The sequence below is a fragment of the Besnoitia besnoiti genome, chromosome III (assembly GCF_002563875.1).
Source record: "Besnoitia besnoiti strain Bb-Ger1 chromosome III, whole genome shotgun sequence".
Classification (NCBI taxonomy): Eukaryota; Apicomplexa; class Conoidasida; order Eucoccidiorida; family Sarcocystidae; genus Besnoitia; species Besnoitia besnoiti.
In genome coordinates, this window is record NC_042358.1 from 1,203,238 (window position 1) to 1,219,336 (window position 16,099).

General features: G+C 57.7%; 3 protein-coding genes across 3 annotated transcripts; 2 read left to right on the plus strand and 1 right to left on the minus strand.

The window, feature by feature from the left end:
• Positions 1 to 1,612: 1,612 nt before the first annotated feature.
• BESB_044870 (diaminopimelate decarboxylase) lies at positions 1,613 to 4,494 on the plus strand (the record flags this gene model as incomplete). Its single annotated transcript, XM_029362938.1, has 4 exons — positions 1,613 to 2,543; positions 3,017 to 3,186; positions 3,681 to 3,820; positions 4,320 to 4,494. 4 exons carry the CDS (start codon positions 1,613 to 1,615, stop codon positions 4,492 to 4,494), a joined length of 1,416 nt encoding a protein of 471 aa, XP_029220304.1.
• Positions 4,495 to 7,269: 2,775 nt separating this feature from the next.
• Positions 7,270 to 10,396, minus strand: BESB_044880 (malate dehydrogenase MDH; the record flags this gene model as incomplete). The annotated part of the gene is made up of 7 exons (XM_029362939.1): positions 7,270 to 7,440; positions 7,695 to 7,803; positions 8,241 to 8,346; positions 8,731 to 8,925; positions 9,317 to 9,446; positions 9,634 to 9,761; positions 10,285 to 10,396. The coding sequence occupies 7 exons, from the start codon at positions 10,394 to 10,396 to the stop codon at positions 7,270 to 7,272; spliced, it is 951 nt and encodes a 316-aa protein (XP_029220305.1).
• Positions 10,397 to 14,646: 4,250 nt separating this feature from the next.
• BESB_044890 (putative 30S ribosomal protein S16) lies at positions 14,647 to 15,773 on the plus strand (the record flags this gene model as incomplete). The annotated part of the gene is made up of 3 exons (XM_029362940.1): positions 14,647 to 14,793; positions 15,143 to 15,370; positions 15,633 to 15,773. The coding sequence occupies 3 exons, from the start codon at positions 14,647 to 14,649 to the stop codon at positions 15,771 to 15,773; spliced, it is 516 nt and encodes a 171-aa protein (XP_029220306.1).
• Positions 15,774 to 16,099: the final 326 nt, after the last annotated feature.

Consider the following 16,099-nt stretch of genomic DNA (forward strand, 5'->3'; position numbering starts at 1 on the left):
CGACCGCTTCTGCAGCTCTAGCCAACTAAGGCACAGCTAAACGACGAAGACCAACGAAACCCGTCAAGTCTCGGTGCACCACGGCGTTCGCCGGAATCTCATCATTTGCCTCCTGAGGGCAATCGTAGTACAGACAAAGCGTGGGGTATTTCGCGTTGAACACTCATGTATGTCTTGCGAAGCACTGCGGCATGTTTCGTCCAGTGTTGTTTGGCTTTCTGCCTGGAGACTGGACATTCAAATACCTCGAATTCGTGCGTCGCGAGAGTTCGACGCGGATCTTTGTGTCTAACTGACTCGTAGACCACTCGCGTCCGTGAGACTTGCAGACAACCGAGAGTGCGGGAACCCTGACTGTTTCATTTCCCCCGCCCCCCGCTCGCTGCGAAAGCCGCACACGTACCATGGCCGCTTGTGGGTCATCAACAAACCCGACTATGGCACATACGAGAGACATACACGTCGAAACAGAGGAAGGGCGAATTGATGTCGAAGGCAAAATGCATGTGTGTGAAAGAACAGGGTCTGCTTTACCTTGGCATGCGACTCGCCTTGCGATGCCGAACGCTCGTCGGTTCGGAAACGGACGGGCCGCTGGATAGAAGGGAAGTTCCGGCGACACACACTCCAGGGTCAGCGAACATGGGAGGAAAGATGCGCCACCGTGTAGAAGCGGGAACAGTGTGGAAACGATCTCTCTCGGGTTTCAAAAACCTCAACATGCGTCGCGTAGGACTAGGGCCCTGGAGGTCGTGGCCCAAAGGGAAGGGCAGGGCTGGGGCGAGCCAACACACACGCGAGAGGAAACCCCGGGAGAGAACCGACTGCGGCGAATAACGGGACTGTCGGAGACCCAGGGGGGGCCTTCCGCGTTCCGTGGCTCCAAAGAAGAGTGCCACGCCAGATGGCAGCTGAAGGCCGCGTGTGCGTCTCGCGCGACTGGGGAACTGACGGCGCCACAGATAAATATGCAGACACACGCGCGAGCGAGGAAACACGTCAGAACCGATCTGCAAGCTACGCACTGCGCACGCCCGCCTGTCGAATCGCCGTGGGCAACACTCGAGGCCGCACATCAGAGACAGGGCCCTTGGAGCCTTACAGGCCGGGGCGAGGCCGCACCGCATGACCGTCGAGGTGACCCTGCGCATCGAGAGAGAGGAATCGTCGCAGAGCGGCACGACACGCGTGAGTCTTCAAGCATGCTCAAATCGTCGGTAAGTTTTGCTGGATGCTTGGGAAAAATCGCGTTTCCTGTTTGAAAACGTGCGACGTGTGCAGGTTTTAAGTTTTTTCCATTCGCGCGCTCTCCTCATAGCCGGCGTCTCTCTCCGCTGTTTCCTTTCAATTTCTCTCGGCTGGCCGCACGACGTCGATTTTTTTCATGTCCTTGCTCGCTTGGCGGGCCCGGTTGCTTCGAGATTTCTGCTTCATGCTTCCTTGTCTTTTCGGGACCCTTTTTTTCTGCTAGATTGCCTCGTCTGCCTGCCGCGCCTCTCTGCGCTGAACTTCGAGCTTGGCCGCCGCTCGCGTCTGCGTTCCTTCGGTGGCGCAGCGTTGCTCTCCCGCTCGAGGGCCCTCCGATTTCGCTTTTCCGTTGCAGTCAGGCAGGATGGCGTCAGCACCCGCCTCAACGGCGAAGGCTCTGCTGTTTTCGCCTGAGGAAATTCGTGAGTTGGCGCTTCGCGTTCCAACACCGTTTCACGTGTACGACGCGGAGACGATCCGCAGGCGGTGCACGGATTTGTCCACGGCGTTTTCGTGGGTCAAGGAGAGATCTGGTTTTTTTCGCAATTTCTTCGCAGTGAAGGCTCTTCCGAATCCGCACGTCCTCGCGCTTCTCGCGCAGCTGCCCTCCATGGGCGTCGACTGCAGTTCGCTGCCTGAATTGGTGTTGTCAGCCGCAGCCGGCTTCGAGGGCGAGCGGATTTTCTTCACGTCGAACAACACGCCGCTGGAGGAGTTCCGCGAGGCGAAGCGACTCGGCGCGGTGATCAACTTGGACGACCTGAGTCACCTCTTTTTTCTCGAGGAGAGACTCGGACTGCCTGCGGTGCTCGCCTTCCGGTTCAACCCCGGGAAGAGCCGCCAGGGCAGCGTGTTCATCGGCGAGCCCGAAGACGCCAAATACGGCCTCACGGAGGGGCAGATCCTGCAGGGGCTCAAATACGCGAAGGAAAAAGGCGTCACGCGTTTCTTTCTCCACACCATGGTCGCCAGCAATTGCCTCGACTCCGCCGAGCTCGTCAAAACAGCCGCCATGATGTTCTCGCTCGCAGTCAAAGTCAAGCAGGAACTCGACATCGACATCGAGCTCCTCAACCTGGGCGGAGGATTCGGCATCCCCTACAGACCCGAGCAAGCGCCGCTGAACCTGACCGACATCTCCGCAGGCATCCGCGACGCCTACGAAACCACACTCGAGGCCAACGGCCTGGGAAAGACGAAAGTCGCCTTCGAATGCGGACGATTCATCACAGGCCCCGCTGGGCAGCTCATCACGCGAGTCATCCACCAGAAAAAAACCTACAAAAACTACATCGGTGAGTACCGCCATCCGATGCACGCCAGCCAGCTGGCGTCGCGAGCGGAGGCGCGCCTACCCGAAACGCTCCCCTGCATGCAGATCCACACACGCCCACATCTCCATTTTCCTCAAGCCAAACAAGCACGTAGGAACAGCCGAGTAGAAAGCCTCTGGAGGAAGGCAGCACGGGCGCGTACGGGACGCTTGCCGGTCCTTTCGATATGGATATGCCTATCCGCGCGTGGCATGCCTCAGAAAGACTGAGATCTGCGTGAAAAGCATACTCAGCTGCGATCTACTCCACTCTGCTCCGCACCGCCTCCGCTGCCTGCACCAAATCTGAACCTCCAGCTCGTTGCCAATACGCAGATACCGCCGTAGGATGGTTTTTCTGCATGGCCCTGAGCGTGCCCCCTGGCCTCCGGGTTTCACTCGCCGCTTCATCTCTCCTTCTGTCCTTCTTCCTCTTTTCGTTTTCTCCCTTCGCAGGCGTCGATGCATGCATGGCGGACTTGATGCGCCCCGGTATGTATGGCGCGTACCACCACATCACAGTCGTCGCAGATCGCGACGCTGAGCGAGCGGACCTCCCGACGGCCCGAAACCTCTTCGCAGACGCCGACGCAGCCGACGGCCTGCAGAAGGGAGTCTACGACGTGGTGCGTCTCGCGGAGGTGCAGTGCGAGGCCTGGGATCGTCGCCCTCGCAGCTGACCGGGTTTTCAGGGCTTAGGCAGCTGCTTGGGACCCACGCGCCCGTGGCAGGTCGTTGACGCCGCACGCGTCGGCGTCCAAGCATTTGGCGCGCTCTGCCTGGGTTTGCTTCCTCGCTGGCAGCGGAGACGTGTGTAACCCACACGCGTGCATAAGGCGGCGCCATAGCGAAGCCGTTTCTGCGCCTCCGAGTATATGATTCCGTGCACGTCGAGAACGACGCGTCTAGAGCTCTCCTTTTGCGGCGCCGCGGTCACGCGCTATGTAGACTTTGCTCTTCCATGCGTGTAGGGGCTGTGTGCGTGCGCGTGGATGCGCAAATACGGCTGCGAACCGCATCAGCGTTTCTCCGTGTTTTCAACCGTGCAAGCTGGTCTGCGCGGCGCGTTGGGCCTTTTCTCAACGTACGCAACGGCGTGCGCCTGTGGCGTCTTTTTCAGGTTGGCGGCTTGTGTGAGAACAACGACAAATTCGCCATCGGACGCGAACTGGGAGAGGTTCACATCGGCGACCTCCTCGTCATTCACGACACAGGCGCACACGGCCACTGCATGGGTTTCAACTACAACGGCAAACTGCGGTAGGGTGGAGCGCAAGATGCTGTCTGCGCACAGAGAGAACGACGAACGACGCTTGCTGCCCCCGCAAGAATGTGGAGGCGTCTCGTTGACGCGCGACGTTTTGGGTCTTTGCTGTTCGCGCACTGAGTCGCGCGGTGCTTCGCCTGCGTCCGCAGCGATGGGCACCACAACCGAAACCAGCGACAACGCACAGATGCGCGCGCTCTTTCTAACTTCGTGGCTGGGTCTTGCTTTCTCCGCGTGTGCCTGGCCTCGAGTCGGTTGTTTGGTTATGGCGTCCCGCTGCCATCCACAGGCCATCTGCGGCTTTCTCGTCCTCCCGTATCCCAACGCTGCGACTCATCACATCCTATGGGGCAGCCTAGCAGCTGCTGCCGCAATGCTTAATAAATGGTGTCTTTTATCGGCGCGCTCGATTTCTAGATTCTTCTCTTGTTTGAGGTTTCTTACTGTTGAGGGCTCTCGGTCTGGCTCGCCTCGTGTGTTGTCTTTCTGCAGATCAGCGGAGTTTCTGCGCACAGGCGCAGGCAGCTACAAAGAGATTCGCAGGCGAGAGGCGCTGAGCGACCTCTTTGCCACGCTGGATTTCCCGGCGCTGACCGCTCTCTTGCGCGAGGCAGACGAGAAGGCGAATGGCGAGCGCCCGCCGAAGCGCTCTCGAGGTCATGACTGAAGCAAAACAGCGCGAAAAACCTGATGGAGAGGGAGAAACCTGGCGCTTGGCTCTTTCGTTCTTCCATTGTTTTGCAATTTTCTTTCCTAAAAGACTGAACATGACTCCGGTTATGAGATACAGACCAGTGCTGACAAAGACCGCAATGGAAAGCCATGTATGTCCCTACGGAGAGGCATGTAGGGTGACTCGACAGGCTCAACCAGGGGCAGCAGCGAAGCGCGCTTTCCGGTCCGGTGTAGTCAGAAGAGGACATCCTTTCGGTGCAGAGGCTCGTGGGAAGAAAAGACAGGCAGCCGGAAAACAGGAAACCCGCTGAAGCAGGAATATGCCTTCTTCCTGGTGTGCGAGGCTGGCGTATCCGAAACTTGGTGCAAGATTGGAGGTCTTGGTCCCCGCACTCCTGCCGGGACTTGGAGTCTCTCACCGTACGCCCGGGTACAACGAGAACGCGGAGGCGAATGAAGGAGGGAGCGTGTTTTCGTTGTATGATACCGTGCGTCGAAGCGGTTGCTGTTTCTGTGTCTAGCTGGCGCAACTCAAGCACCATTCAGAACGGTCTGCGGGGTAAAAATGCGAGATTCGTCTGTAAGTCGAGCCATGCCCATGCCCTAGCGCGCATCTTAGGTAACTAGGCCAGTATGACAAACATTAGTAGCTGTATATGGACAAGTAGGTGAGTATTCTTGAATCTATACTGCAGGGCTGAACCACGTAGAGATCATTGTGTCGCAATCATTTCGCGAACATTGGCCGTTAAACGATGGGAGGGGGGGGGGGAGACAGATGGAGCGGCCCGATGATAGCGATACGCTGCGTCGCTTCGATGGAGTTCATTTGTCAAGACGTTTTGCGTCGGTTCGTGTCTTTGCCCGGTTCCTCTCGCCTGCCTAGGCAGGCGTGACCATACCCAGTCTTCCCTGTATCTTCGCTGCGCCACGCTGTGCGCAATCCTGCCGTTCTCAGCTGTATTCCCTATCCCGCTGGCTGACAGCGAGCCTCACCACCTCTTGCATATCCGCTGTGAAGCCTTGCATCCTTTTTCCGCATGTGCTGGCAGCAGCCCGTGAGCAGCTTTTTGCCCCGAGACAGGGGTGGACTTTGTGTCTCTCCTAGCGGACACAATTCTCTGTGACCCGCATGAAGCCAGTGGGGCGCTATTAGGCCTCACGCGGCAAGTTTTGGCCGCGAGGCTGCGCTTCAGTCCCTCGAGACACTAGACGTCCCACAAATAGGGCAAAAGCAGCTGCGAAGCGCGAAGTCCGTTTTCGCGACCGCACGAGACCGAATGGTGTGGAGAGTGCGGCAGCTGCGCGCCTCGTGCGGAAAAGGCCCCCTACGGGCGCCAGAACGGCAAACACCCGATTTATGATCCGTGCGAAGCCGGTCAAGCATACATACTGTATTTCTTTGCACGTGTATGGAGGGGCGCATGTGCACCTGCCCCTAAAGTGAACGCCAGCTATGCTGCGTGCTGCCCCATCGCAATGGAGAGAAAAGATAAATACAAGTGCGCGTCTATATAGGGCACTACATGAAACCTTTCAACAACAATGCTGCGCGTCTAGTGAATGCGTGCGTAATCTGGTGTCACTTAGTGAATGTCTCCATTTAGCGCGCGAGACAGCGGCGTAGCCCGCAGCGTCTATTCGAGAGCTCTCTGAGGCTCCTGAGTGAGATATGGCAAAGCGCCGAGGACGTAAAAAAACAGAGAGGAGAGGAAACAGAGGCAACGTAGCGACGAGAGGCAGCGACGGGCAAGAGGGCAACCCGTGCTAGGAGAGACGCGAAAAGGGCGGGGAGGGCGGCGCGCAGGACAGCAAAGGTCCCGGTGAAGCAGAGCCCATGCATTTCCTTTATTCGAGGGTCCCCAGCGAGTCTGGAAAAGAGACCCGTCCGATGGCGTATCATCTCTGAAAAGAAAGGGATGCAACGAAATCTGGTACCTCTCCTCTTGCGATGAACTCCCTGTGAAACGTTCCCTTCCCCGGAAGAGCAAGTGGAACACAGGGCCATATGTCGGCGCGACAGGTAAGCCACACATCCGCACCACCTAATAAAATGCACGACGCTTGTCGAAGTCCATACCGGCATTCTTAGGCTTGGAAGGCGAGCAGGAATCGAGGGACGCTATGTCCGACGAAGAGGAATCAGCCGCATGGTGCCCTTTCGTCCATTCTCACACACACACACACACAAATCCTCAAATACATGAACATACATGCATGAACATATACACTGGCACGTGTGCAGTCTTCTGCTCACATGTTTGCATCTATGGTATAGCGGAGAGAAAGCCAGACGCAACGTGTCTTCCGCAGCTCCTGCGTCTTCGGGGCGATCCCTGGGGAGCGAGGCGCGGAGAGAAGTGGACCTCCTTTGGCGCAGTTCCGGTGGACCCTGGCGAGTCACAACCGAGCTCTGCGGGCACACACCCAGACACCACCCCGCGCAGAGCTACTACACTGCGATACCTGTGCTCCCCGGAACCCAGATTTTGCCGCAGCGTCCCCAAACAGCGGCGCCTCGCAGCGCTCCCATGCCCTTTCAACGAGACATGCATACCTTGGTGCGGCACTCAGACACAGTTTCCTGTATTTATAGTGCGTACATGCACATGGAGGTCCAGACTGAGTGCGCTATATACCGCCTTCCGGCGGATTGGCCCTATGTGTTGCATAAATGTGAAGCATTCGGCAGGGGATGTCTGTGCGGTGCGATGAAATTGAGACGCATTTCGAGTCTAGTAAAAAGCCCCGTGAACCGTACTCGCACTCAGGCTGACTTGGGCGCAGCAGCGAGGAGCGACTTGACTTTCTCCACGGAGAGGTCAAACATCTTCTTCTCCTCCGGCGTCAGGTCGAGCTCGACGATCTTCTCAACGCCCCCCGCGCCAATCACGCACGGCACGCCGACGTACATGTCCTTCACGCCGTACTCGCCGTTCTGCGGAACCGAACGTGACACGAGAAAAACGGACGGCTGGGAGCAAGACTGAATCTCGAAAGGGAAAGCGCGAGCATATCACGAACCGGTGGAAGAGCAAAATCGAAGAGCATCGGGCCCGCGCAACGGCGGCGCACTCGCGTGCCTGACAGCTGCGTCGCGTGGCGCGGAGGACCTGTGAAGAGAGAGAGGCCGAGGCCGCGGCGAAAGGGACAACGCCATCCAACGCGAGGAAGCCAAGAGTCCTCTCTTACCACGTAGGCAGCGCAAGTCAACACACGCTTCCGATCCTTCAGGTACGCCTCCGCCATCAGCACGCCAGCAGCCGCAGGGGCGAAGAAAGCGGAACCCGTCTTGAGCAGCCTGAAAAGGGAAAACGACAGTTGCGGCCTCGCTGTGGAACGGCACTTTCCGCACGAAAACCGACACCTCTGTACCCACGTCTACGAATATTTCTCAAGGCATATATATACACATATACGCGTTCATGCGTGGAAGTGTCTCGCTGCGCGTGCGCAGCTGATGTCGGGCGCCAATCCGGCAAACGAAGACCACTCTTTGCAGGCAAGAGCAACCCGACAGAGACGGGCCCCTCGGCGAACCTCCCGGGAAGCAATCCGAAGCAAGTGCACGTCTCCGCGATCGCGCAGGCACACTGCATGCAAGTCTGCGTGAGTCGGGGCGGCCGTACAGACAAACACCAAGTAGAAAGAGTACGTCGGCACGAGTCTCCACATCCGTCGACGCGGCGCAGGAGCCTTGTGCGCCTGTGGAGAGACATTTTCAGCGGGCAAACTTACGAAACGATTTCGCCGCCCCCGTCGCGTGTTCGCTGGACAATATCGTCCACTTCCTGCTGCGAAATCATGCCCATCTTGATCAGCTCCGGCAGAGGGATGCCGCCCACTGCGAAAGGCGCGACACACAAAAAAGAGCCAGGAAAAAGTCTAGAAGGGCGGCGGCGCTGGCGCACGCATGCGAGCCAAGACTGGCGTGTAAATACGCAGACATGCAAATGCACAGAACGCCCCGAAAACGCGCACCTTGTTGGACACACGTACGGAAAGCTCGTACGGAAATCTCGCATACAGACCAAGGAGTACATGCATCCATGCATTCAAAGAGCCAGGCATCCGACGTGTATGCGCCGTGGCGTTGTCTCAGTAAGCGCGCCGAGTTCCCTGTGACGCGGGCATGCCGCTGCCTTTCCATAAGCAAGGCAAAGCCAGGAAATCACGTGACTCTCAAAACTGGGCACACAGCAGGCGCGGGAGTTCGTTCACGGCGTACCTGTGGTGAATCGCGGCAGCGGCACCATCGAGTCGCCATGCCCGCCCATCACGAGCGCGTGGATGTCGTCGACGGAGACCTTGAGGCGATCCGAGAGGAAAGTCCGCAGGCGTGCGGAGTCGAGGACGCCAGCCATGCCGCAAACCTTGTGGTGGGGCAGGCCGCATCTTTCCCGAAGCACGTAGACCATGACGTCTGGAAGACAGCAACGAACGCATGTCACGAGCCCACATGCACACATCTGTGCCTCATACTGCCTCAAAGGACAAAAAAATTGCGAACGACGTCTAACATCGCGCACTCCCCTCCCAGGCCACCTTGCAAAATAGGAGCGTAGAGCCCCTCCCGCCACTTATACGTACCTACATGCATACATATACATATTTGCATATCGGTGTACATACGTATAATTAGGTGGAAGTAAAGGCATATCTAGTCAGTTGCTTCGGGCGGCCCTCGCGCCGAAGACAGCACCACGTCGACCTCTGTTTTCGAGCCCCTTTACGACGCAGACGCGCCGAGGCGAACGATCTTTGAGCACAAAATGATTCTCATCTGGGGGTGGCGTGTACGGAGACGGACGCACCGAGAGGATTTGTGATGCAGATGACGAAGGCGTTCGGGCAGTATTTCTTGATTGCGTCGCCGACTTGGCCCATGATCTTCGCGTTGATCGCGAGGAGATCGTCGCGAGACATGCCAGGCTTGCGCGGCACCTGAAAGCACGCAGAAGACGAGAAAACCGATGACGCTTTCAAATAAGACACTGTGGGGGCCCGCGAAGACGGATGCGACAGCGACAGAGTCGACGGCAGCCGCGCGCGGCGCCGCTCAAGCCTTTTTCTGACGTGAGATCAGCTGTCTGTCCCCTCTAAAGTACGCCCTCCTTCTGAAAAGACTTACACCAGCCGTCACAATAATCACGTCGGCATCCTGAATGACGCTGTAGTCATTCGAGCCCTCGAAGGCAACGTCAACTCCCGTGATCGGACTCGACTGGTACAGGTCTAGGCATTTCCCTTGCGGAAGATCTGAGAAGAAACGCGGACAGAGCAGTCCATACGACCACAGAGATCACCACGAGTACGCCGCGAAGCGCATGTAGCAGTGCTCACGCATATGCGTGTGCCTCACTAGCATGTCGAGCAAAACCTACGAACTTGCCGCAGGCTAGAGTTTCACTCGCGGCGCTGCGGGTGATTTCACGTCCGAGTTTCCATTTCCAACAACGAATTCAGAAAACGCGTACAGTCTGCATGGCTGGCGCCACACGATCACATCATTCCGTGTATTTCATATTTCATATACACAGGGAGCAGGGTTAGCTGCTGACTTGAAAACATAGGTGGAGGCAGACCCAAAACGGCTGTTGTCTTTATTAGTCACAAGGAAGTTCCCACCTTAGCAAAGGCGACACGACCGCTCAGACAGACGGATGGCGCGGGCGGTTTACACGCCTGACAACGGCAGGTGTACGTACACCACGACTACGCCCTGTCTTTGTCGACAGTTTCCACAGACCGTTCCCGCTCCGTCTTGTGTCTTCTCTCTCACCTTGGACGACGTCGAACATGACGACATCTCCGAGCTCCTTGACAGCAGTCAAGAGCGCAAGGGTGGCGCCGATGTTGCCACCGCCAATGAGGCCGATCTTTCGTCTCGACATCCTGTAGTACTTTGCAGGAATGGGACCGGCAGGCTTATACACGTCTGCACTGACACCGAAGGAATGTGGGTGGTCCTGAATGAGTTGACTGCTGATGACACCGTCGTCGGAGGCGAAACCTCGGTGAAAGCCGCGGGAACAACAAAGGGAATACAAAGACTCCTGATGCCTGGAAAGCGCTGCCGGGTCACGACCGATAACGCCGAAGGTCTCTTTGCGGCAGAACGGAACGAGGAGGGAGGACTTAAGAGACGCGCTTGTCCTCGCTGTCTTCTGTTGGGTCAGCAAGCAAGACGAACGTTGCCGTTTATCTGCCGTTTTCGAAGCTGTACAGAAGACACCTGCGAGGCGGCTAGGTCGAAGAAAAGAGTTCCGGTCAATTACACACTCTCTCTTCTTTGATAGGTCCACAAGTTGCGGACGACAAGGCCGCAGACAGAGCGTCTGAGAAACCAAAGAAATACCAAGGGATAACGGCGCGGTCATTGTTTCACAGAAAACAAAAACTTAAGTACGAAGCTCTGTGCACTTATCCAGAGCCATCTGGCGATGCACTCACCACGCCCCCTGGTGTCTCTCGAAAATCACCGTGTCTCTGCGTTCCTCCCCCCCCCCCCGGGGCCCTCCCCGGAGATGAAACCAAAAAAAGCTCGCTTTTCCCTGTTGCCGCGCAGACAGCCACGATATTTGCAACTGTGTGTCTGCATTTGCCAAAAGTTAGCCCGAAACTCTTGCTGCTCACGACTTTCTTCTCGTGAGACGGAACCTAGCTGCAGAACCACCGGCGTCTACTGGTACTACTGGTACACACTGCCGACACGGCGAAGGTTTGCCTTCATTTCGAAGACGCATACCTATCCAAGGCCGAGGAAAACGGCTCGACTATGAGCGGCGCTGAAGCAGCTATATGCGCGCGGCGGAGCACGAAAGCAGTTCGCAGCGAAAAATGATTCAGCAGTTGAATATTGACCGGTCTTGGTGCCTGCATCGCACGGCCACTCACTGCACGCATCCATACAGAAGACAAACCACGAGAAACTTGCACGATTATGTAGCCAGTGTAAGACGCAGAGGTACGAGAAGGAAGCGAAGGGGACAAACTCTGGCGCATCTTTGATGCAGCTTCGTAAACGCTCGATATAGACGCCTTTTCGCTTCTAGTGAGACGATGAAAAAGCGCGAGCGCGCCGCGTCGGTGAGCAGGGAGACAGGTGCCCGGGCCTGTCTTCGTGCAGAGCGGTAGCGAAAAAGATGTGTGTAAGCACCTTCTCCGCCTTCCTGATAGACGACGGCGGCACTTGGCAGATGCTTTTTCTCAAACGCGAACTTTGGCGAGGCTTAAACAGCACGTGGGTTTTCCAAGCTCCCCACCGCCACTGAAGGCGCTGAAGCTGAGACGATGGCTCGACCTTACCACCGTGATACGAAGTCTCTGTTGGATTGTATGGGCCGGGGCCAGCGAGTCTTGCGCTGGGAGGGAACCCGGAGGACTGCGCAGACGCGCCCTGCAGACCGACACCGGTCACACTGAATACAGTTTTCCAGAGTAGAGTCGAGGGGCCGCCCGGGACGGGGGGGTTCTGGATCGCCGATCATTCGTACAGACAGGGCGCGGGTTTGGACATCCCCGGGCATTCACGCTAGTTTCATTAGTTGCATTGTCACCACGGCGAGCCTGAGGAAAAAACGGAGACAAATTCGTCACAAGAGTCTGAAGATTCGCGTGTAACTGGGCTAATTACGCTCTCCAACAGCAGGGAATGTCTTTCAGTGGCAGCGGACGCGCTTGTTCAGTCAACAACCTCACTTCCCTGTTATCTCACGTTGCGGGACATTGCCATCGCACCGTGGAGTCGTACAAGAAGCCAGAAAATCACAAAGACAGACGTACAGCGCGTGGCCAAGAGGCGCACAGCCGAATGCACACGCCTCACCCGTGTGGTCCGCCGTGCTGGGCGAGGGGGAAGGCTACCGAAAGAAAGAAGGTTCCGAACGCATGGGCAAAAGAAGTCTGTCATACTCGTCTCTGGCTGCAGCTCCTGTGCCGGCGAACGGCCAACACGGGCTCGCCGGTTTATCTTCTACGCTCTAGACGCGCCTGCGAGCCGTAATGCAAGACGGCACTGAACGCACAGCTTCACTCCTCCGTCGTGCTGGGCATGCAACCTACATGGCGTAAGACTGGCACACGCGACGGGGATCTGTCTAGGGGCGGCTACAGCAGAGGCCGCAGGACAGGCATACCCGTTTGCCTCACGCGCTACCGCGTAGTTGCTGCTGGATGGATCAACGTGGCCCTCCTAAGCAGTTGCTGTTATTGACACCATCGCTGTCTCAGGCGCTCCGAAAACGCCGCCTTTATTCAGGGCGGAAAACATGTGAACGGGAAGGGCGTAGAAGGAAGCTATTGGAACCCCGGGCTAGGAAGCACGAACGAAGTGACTCCTAGGTGCGGTATGGCTAATTATTTTGCTTCGGTACCCTGTCCTCACGAAAACATCCGCCGCAGACAGGTGGGGAGCACTCAAGTAGGGCACGAGGGCCGGCAGCAGTAGAGTGCAAAATCCGAGGTTTTGTATTCACATAAGGAATCAACTCCGATGAACAGGATGGCATGAAGAGTAACGATCGACGCAGATGAGCGATAGACAGAGAGATTGCCCGCCTCGGTGGCATGTTGCCTGCGAGGTTGAACTCAGTGCCTGCCTATTCTCAACACAGAGCCGGAAAGCGGGGGCCGTGCTACGCACTGTCTTTGCCTGCTCCGAGACAGGGAGGAGACAATCACGTGTCACATGGGCAGAGTTTGAAGTTATCAGGACAGGAAAACACTGTTTCTCTGCGTTTCCGTTCGGTGGCGGGTGTGGTCCGATTCCGTACTCCGCCGGCCTTGGGTTTCCAGCTGGGGTCACGCAAGCACAGGCAACGAGCTCAGAGAAGGGCGGCGCAACTTTGCTGCCCGAATCACACAGAGCAATGGTTGCTAAAGGAGCCTCCACGTGAGCCGCGCGTTTCGTCATGAGAAGTGGACCCCTCGACTGCAAAAGGGAAAAGCGTGATTCATGCCCGTTAGTGCACGAGCGAGTGAACGCGCCTTCACGCATTCACGCAACACCCCCTCACGACTATTCCGCCTAGACTCCCTTTATATGACAGTCTCCTGAACCTCCGGCACCCTCGGGTGGCGACCACCACAGACGGGCGAGCCCCGAGTTCGCTTTATCTGAACACCGAATGGCTTAGCAGCTACGTTTTTCGTCTTGTGAATAGGGCAAACCGCGTCAGGCCTCTTCGCTTTTCAATCCCTTCTCAATGGCAGGTGATCACGCATTCTTCGACTATGCTGTCTCTGAAGAGCTGTGAATCGCCCTTCTCCTGTTGAGCGCTGCGGTTGCGCTCTCCTACAGCGTCCACGCACTGGAAAGCGAGCATGGATGTGTGACCGAGCGAAATCGAACTCACTCTGCTTATTCAGTCCTCTGCCGTCAGCTCGGGCTCGCTGAAGATCAACACCTTAACCGCCATGACTACAGCACTACCTGCACCGCGGAGCTCCCCGAACAAAGACATCAGCGGGGACCAGTCAAAGGAACGAAAGAAAGAAGTGGTTCTGTATCCGTTGCAGTGGTCTGTGCACATTTCGTCCGTTCGCCAAGCGCGGCATGCGCATGCATTCGACGTCTCTGGCTCGAGTTCCCCGTCTCGGCTGCGAATGACTCTCAAATTCCTAACCTTTCCATGGAATCCAGTATCCGTTCTGTTTTCGAGCCGGCCGGCTTCCCCCCTTGTCAGGAATCGCAGTGTGAGCTTTTTCCTCTGCGCTGCTGCCGCAGCGCCACATCTTTCGCAGCCGGCAGGCGACTTGTGTGCCTTTGCGCGGAAGGGACTATTATTGTCTTTCCCTGTTCATCTGCGGAGGGGGCCTTCTCCGTTTTCTTCCATTCTTTTTAGATTCGAGTCGCCACGTTCTTTCAGGTGCTTTGTTTCGTGCTCTGTCGTGCCTCACTCAGCTTCCTTGCGCCATCGTCTTCATCGTATTTCCGGCCTCTCCCTGCTGCGTTCTGCGGCGCCGGACGCGCCCTTTTTTTTTTCATTGATTATCTCTTGCCATCGCGGCCGCGCCTCTCCATTCCCCGTGGTATCTCGGTTTCTCTCCGCTCCTCTACGGTCCCTCGACGCGCCGCTCGGGCGCGGAGGTGGGGCCCCCTGCCTTCCACTTCGTTTCTTCTAGCTTTCTTCACGTTGCCAGGATGGTACGGCACATGTTCCTGCCCTTCTACTCCAAGGAGAGAGGCCCTCCGCGGATTCGTATGCAAGTCATGGGCGTGAAAGGCAAGCGCTTCTACAAAATCGTCGCCGCGAACCAGCGCGACCCGCGCGACGGGAAGCACATGGAGGTAACGTCGCCAGCGGGCGTACGCTGGTTTTTTTCACTTTTCTTCTCTTCGTACCTAACCGACGTTTCCGTCGCGGGCTCGCCTGCGATGTGCATGCCTCTCCACAGCCGCGCGCAAGAGCGCCGCAGGTCGCTTTTCGAGGACGCCCCGCCCGGCTTGCGAGGCTTCCCACTCTACCCCCTCCCCCCCTCCCCCCCTCCCCGCCCCTCCCGTCTGGCGCCCCGCGGCTGGAATTTTGAGCGGCATGCGACAGGGAGATCTGCACCAGAGGGCCGAGGGCGCCTCTGCTGCGGTGTTTGTTTTGCATTGTGTGTCTGTGCTGCGCGTTTGCGCGTGTGCGTTCGAACAGGTGTTGGGCAGCTACGTTCCTTGCACGCCGTCGGGCGTGGAGGAGCTGCGGCTGCGGTTCTCCCGCATCAAGTTCTGGCTCGCGGCGGGCGCCGCCTTCAACCCCAAGATGGCGAGTCTCCTGGGCAACGCGGGCCTCGTTCCCGTCCCACCTCCCATGTTCGGCTGGCGGACCAAGGCGCGGTATTCTCTCCTCGAGAGCGTCATGCAGCAGCAAGAGAAAATGAGAGTAGGACCTGCGACCAACTTCGGGGCTCGAGTGCGCCACGCGCGCGGCTGAGGACCTGCGAGACAGCCGGGATCGGCGTCCCCCGAGCTCTGGGAGAGGAGGGACGCGGGTGTGACCCGTGATTACGCGACCGGCACGCGTCGGTCGTTTGGCGTCGCTCGATCTGTGACCTGCCCCTGCAAGGGGGAGGGAGGCGCTCGGCGCGTCTTCCGGACATCTTTATTGGAGGCCGTTTGTGTCTGTGGTCTGTGCATGCTTGCAGGAAAAGCAGCTGCGGGAGTACTTCAAGGTCGCCGAGCCAGTGGTTTACCAGCGCGCGGCCGACGCCGAGGACGGAGAAGAGGACGCAGGCGAGAAGGGGGCCGCTGCAGAGAAGGAGCGCGTGCGGAAGATTCTGCGATGATAGGAGATGGGATGCAAGCAGAGCGGGATTCAGCGCACTCAGTCGTGTGACTTTATTTGACATGCTCACGTTTTTTCCAAATTTTCCTTCCGTGGGGTGGCGGGAGCGAACCCAGACTGCGAGCGGGCCTCCCTGTTGAGTCTTTTGTCCCAGGAGCCTCGCTGCCTTCGCGGACTTTCGCCGTCTCTGCTGTGTTTGTCTCCTGCCACCTCTCTCTATCTGTCTCTGTCCTCTCTCTCCGGCGGCCGGCATGGCTCGATTGCAGAGGCGTCATCCGTCGGTCTGTGCGACGAGCTCTGCAAGTGAGTGGTGTGCGCCTCTGTCGA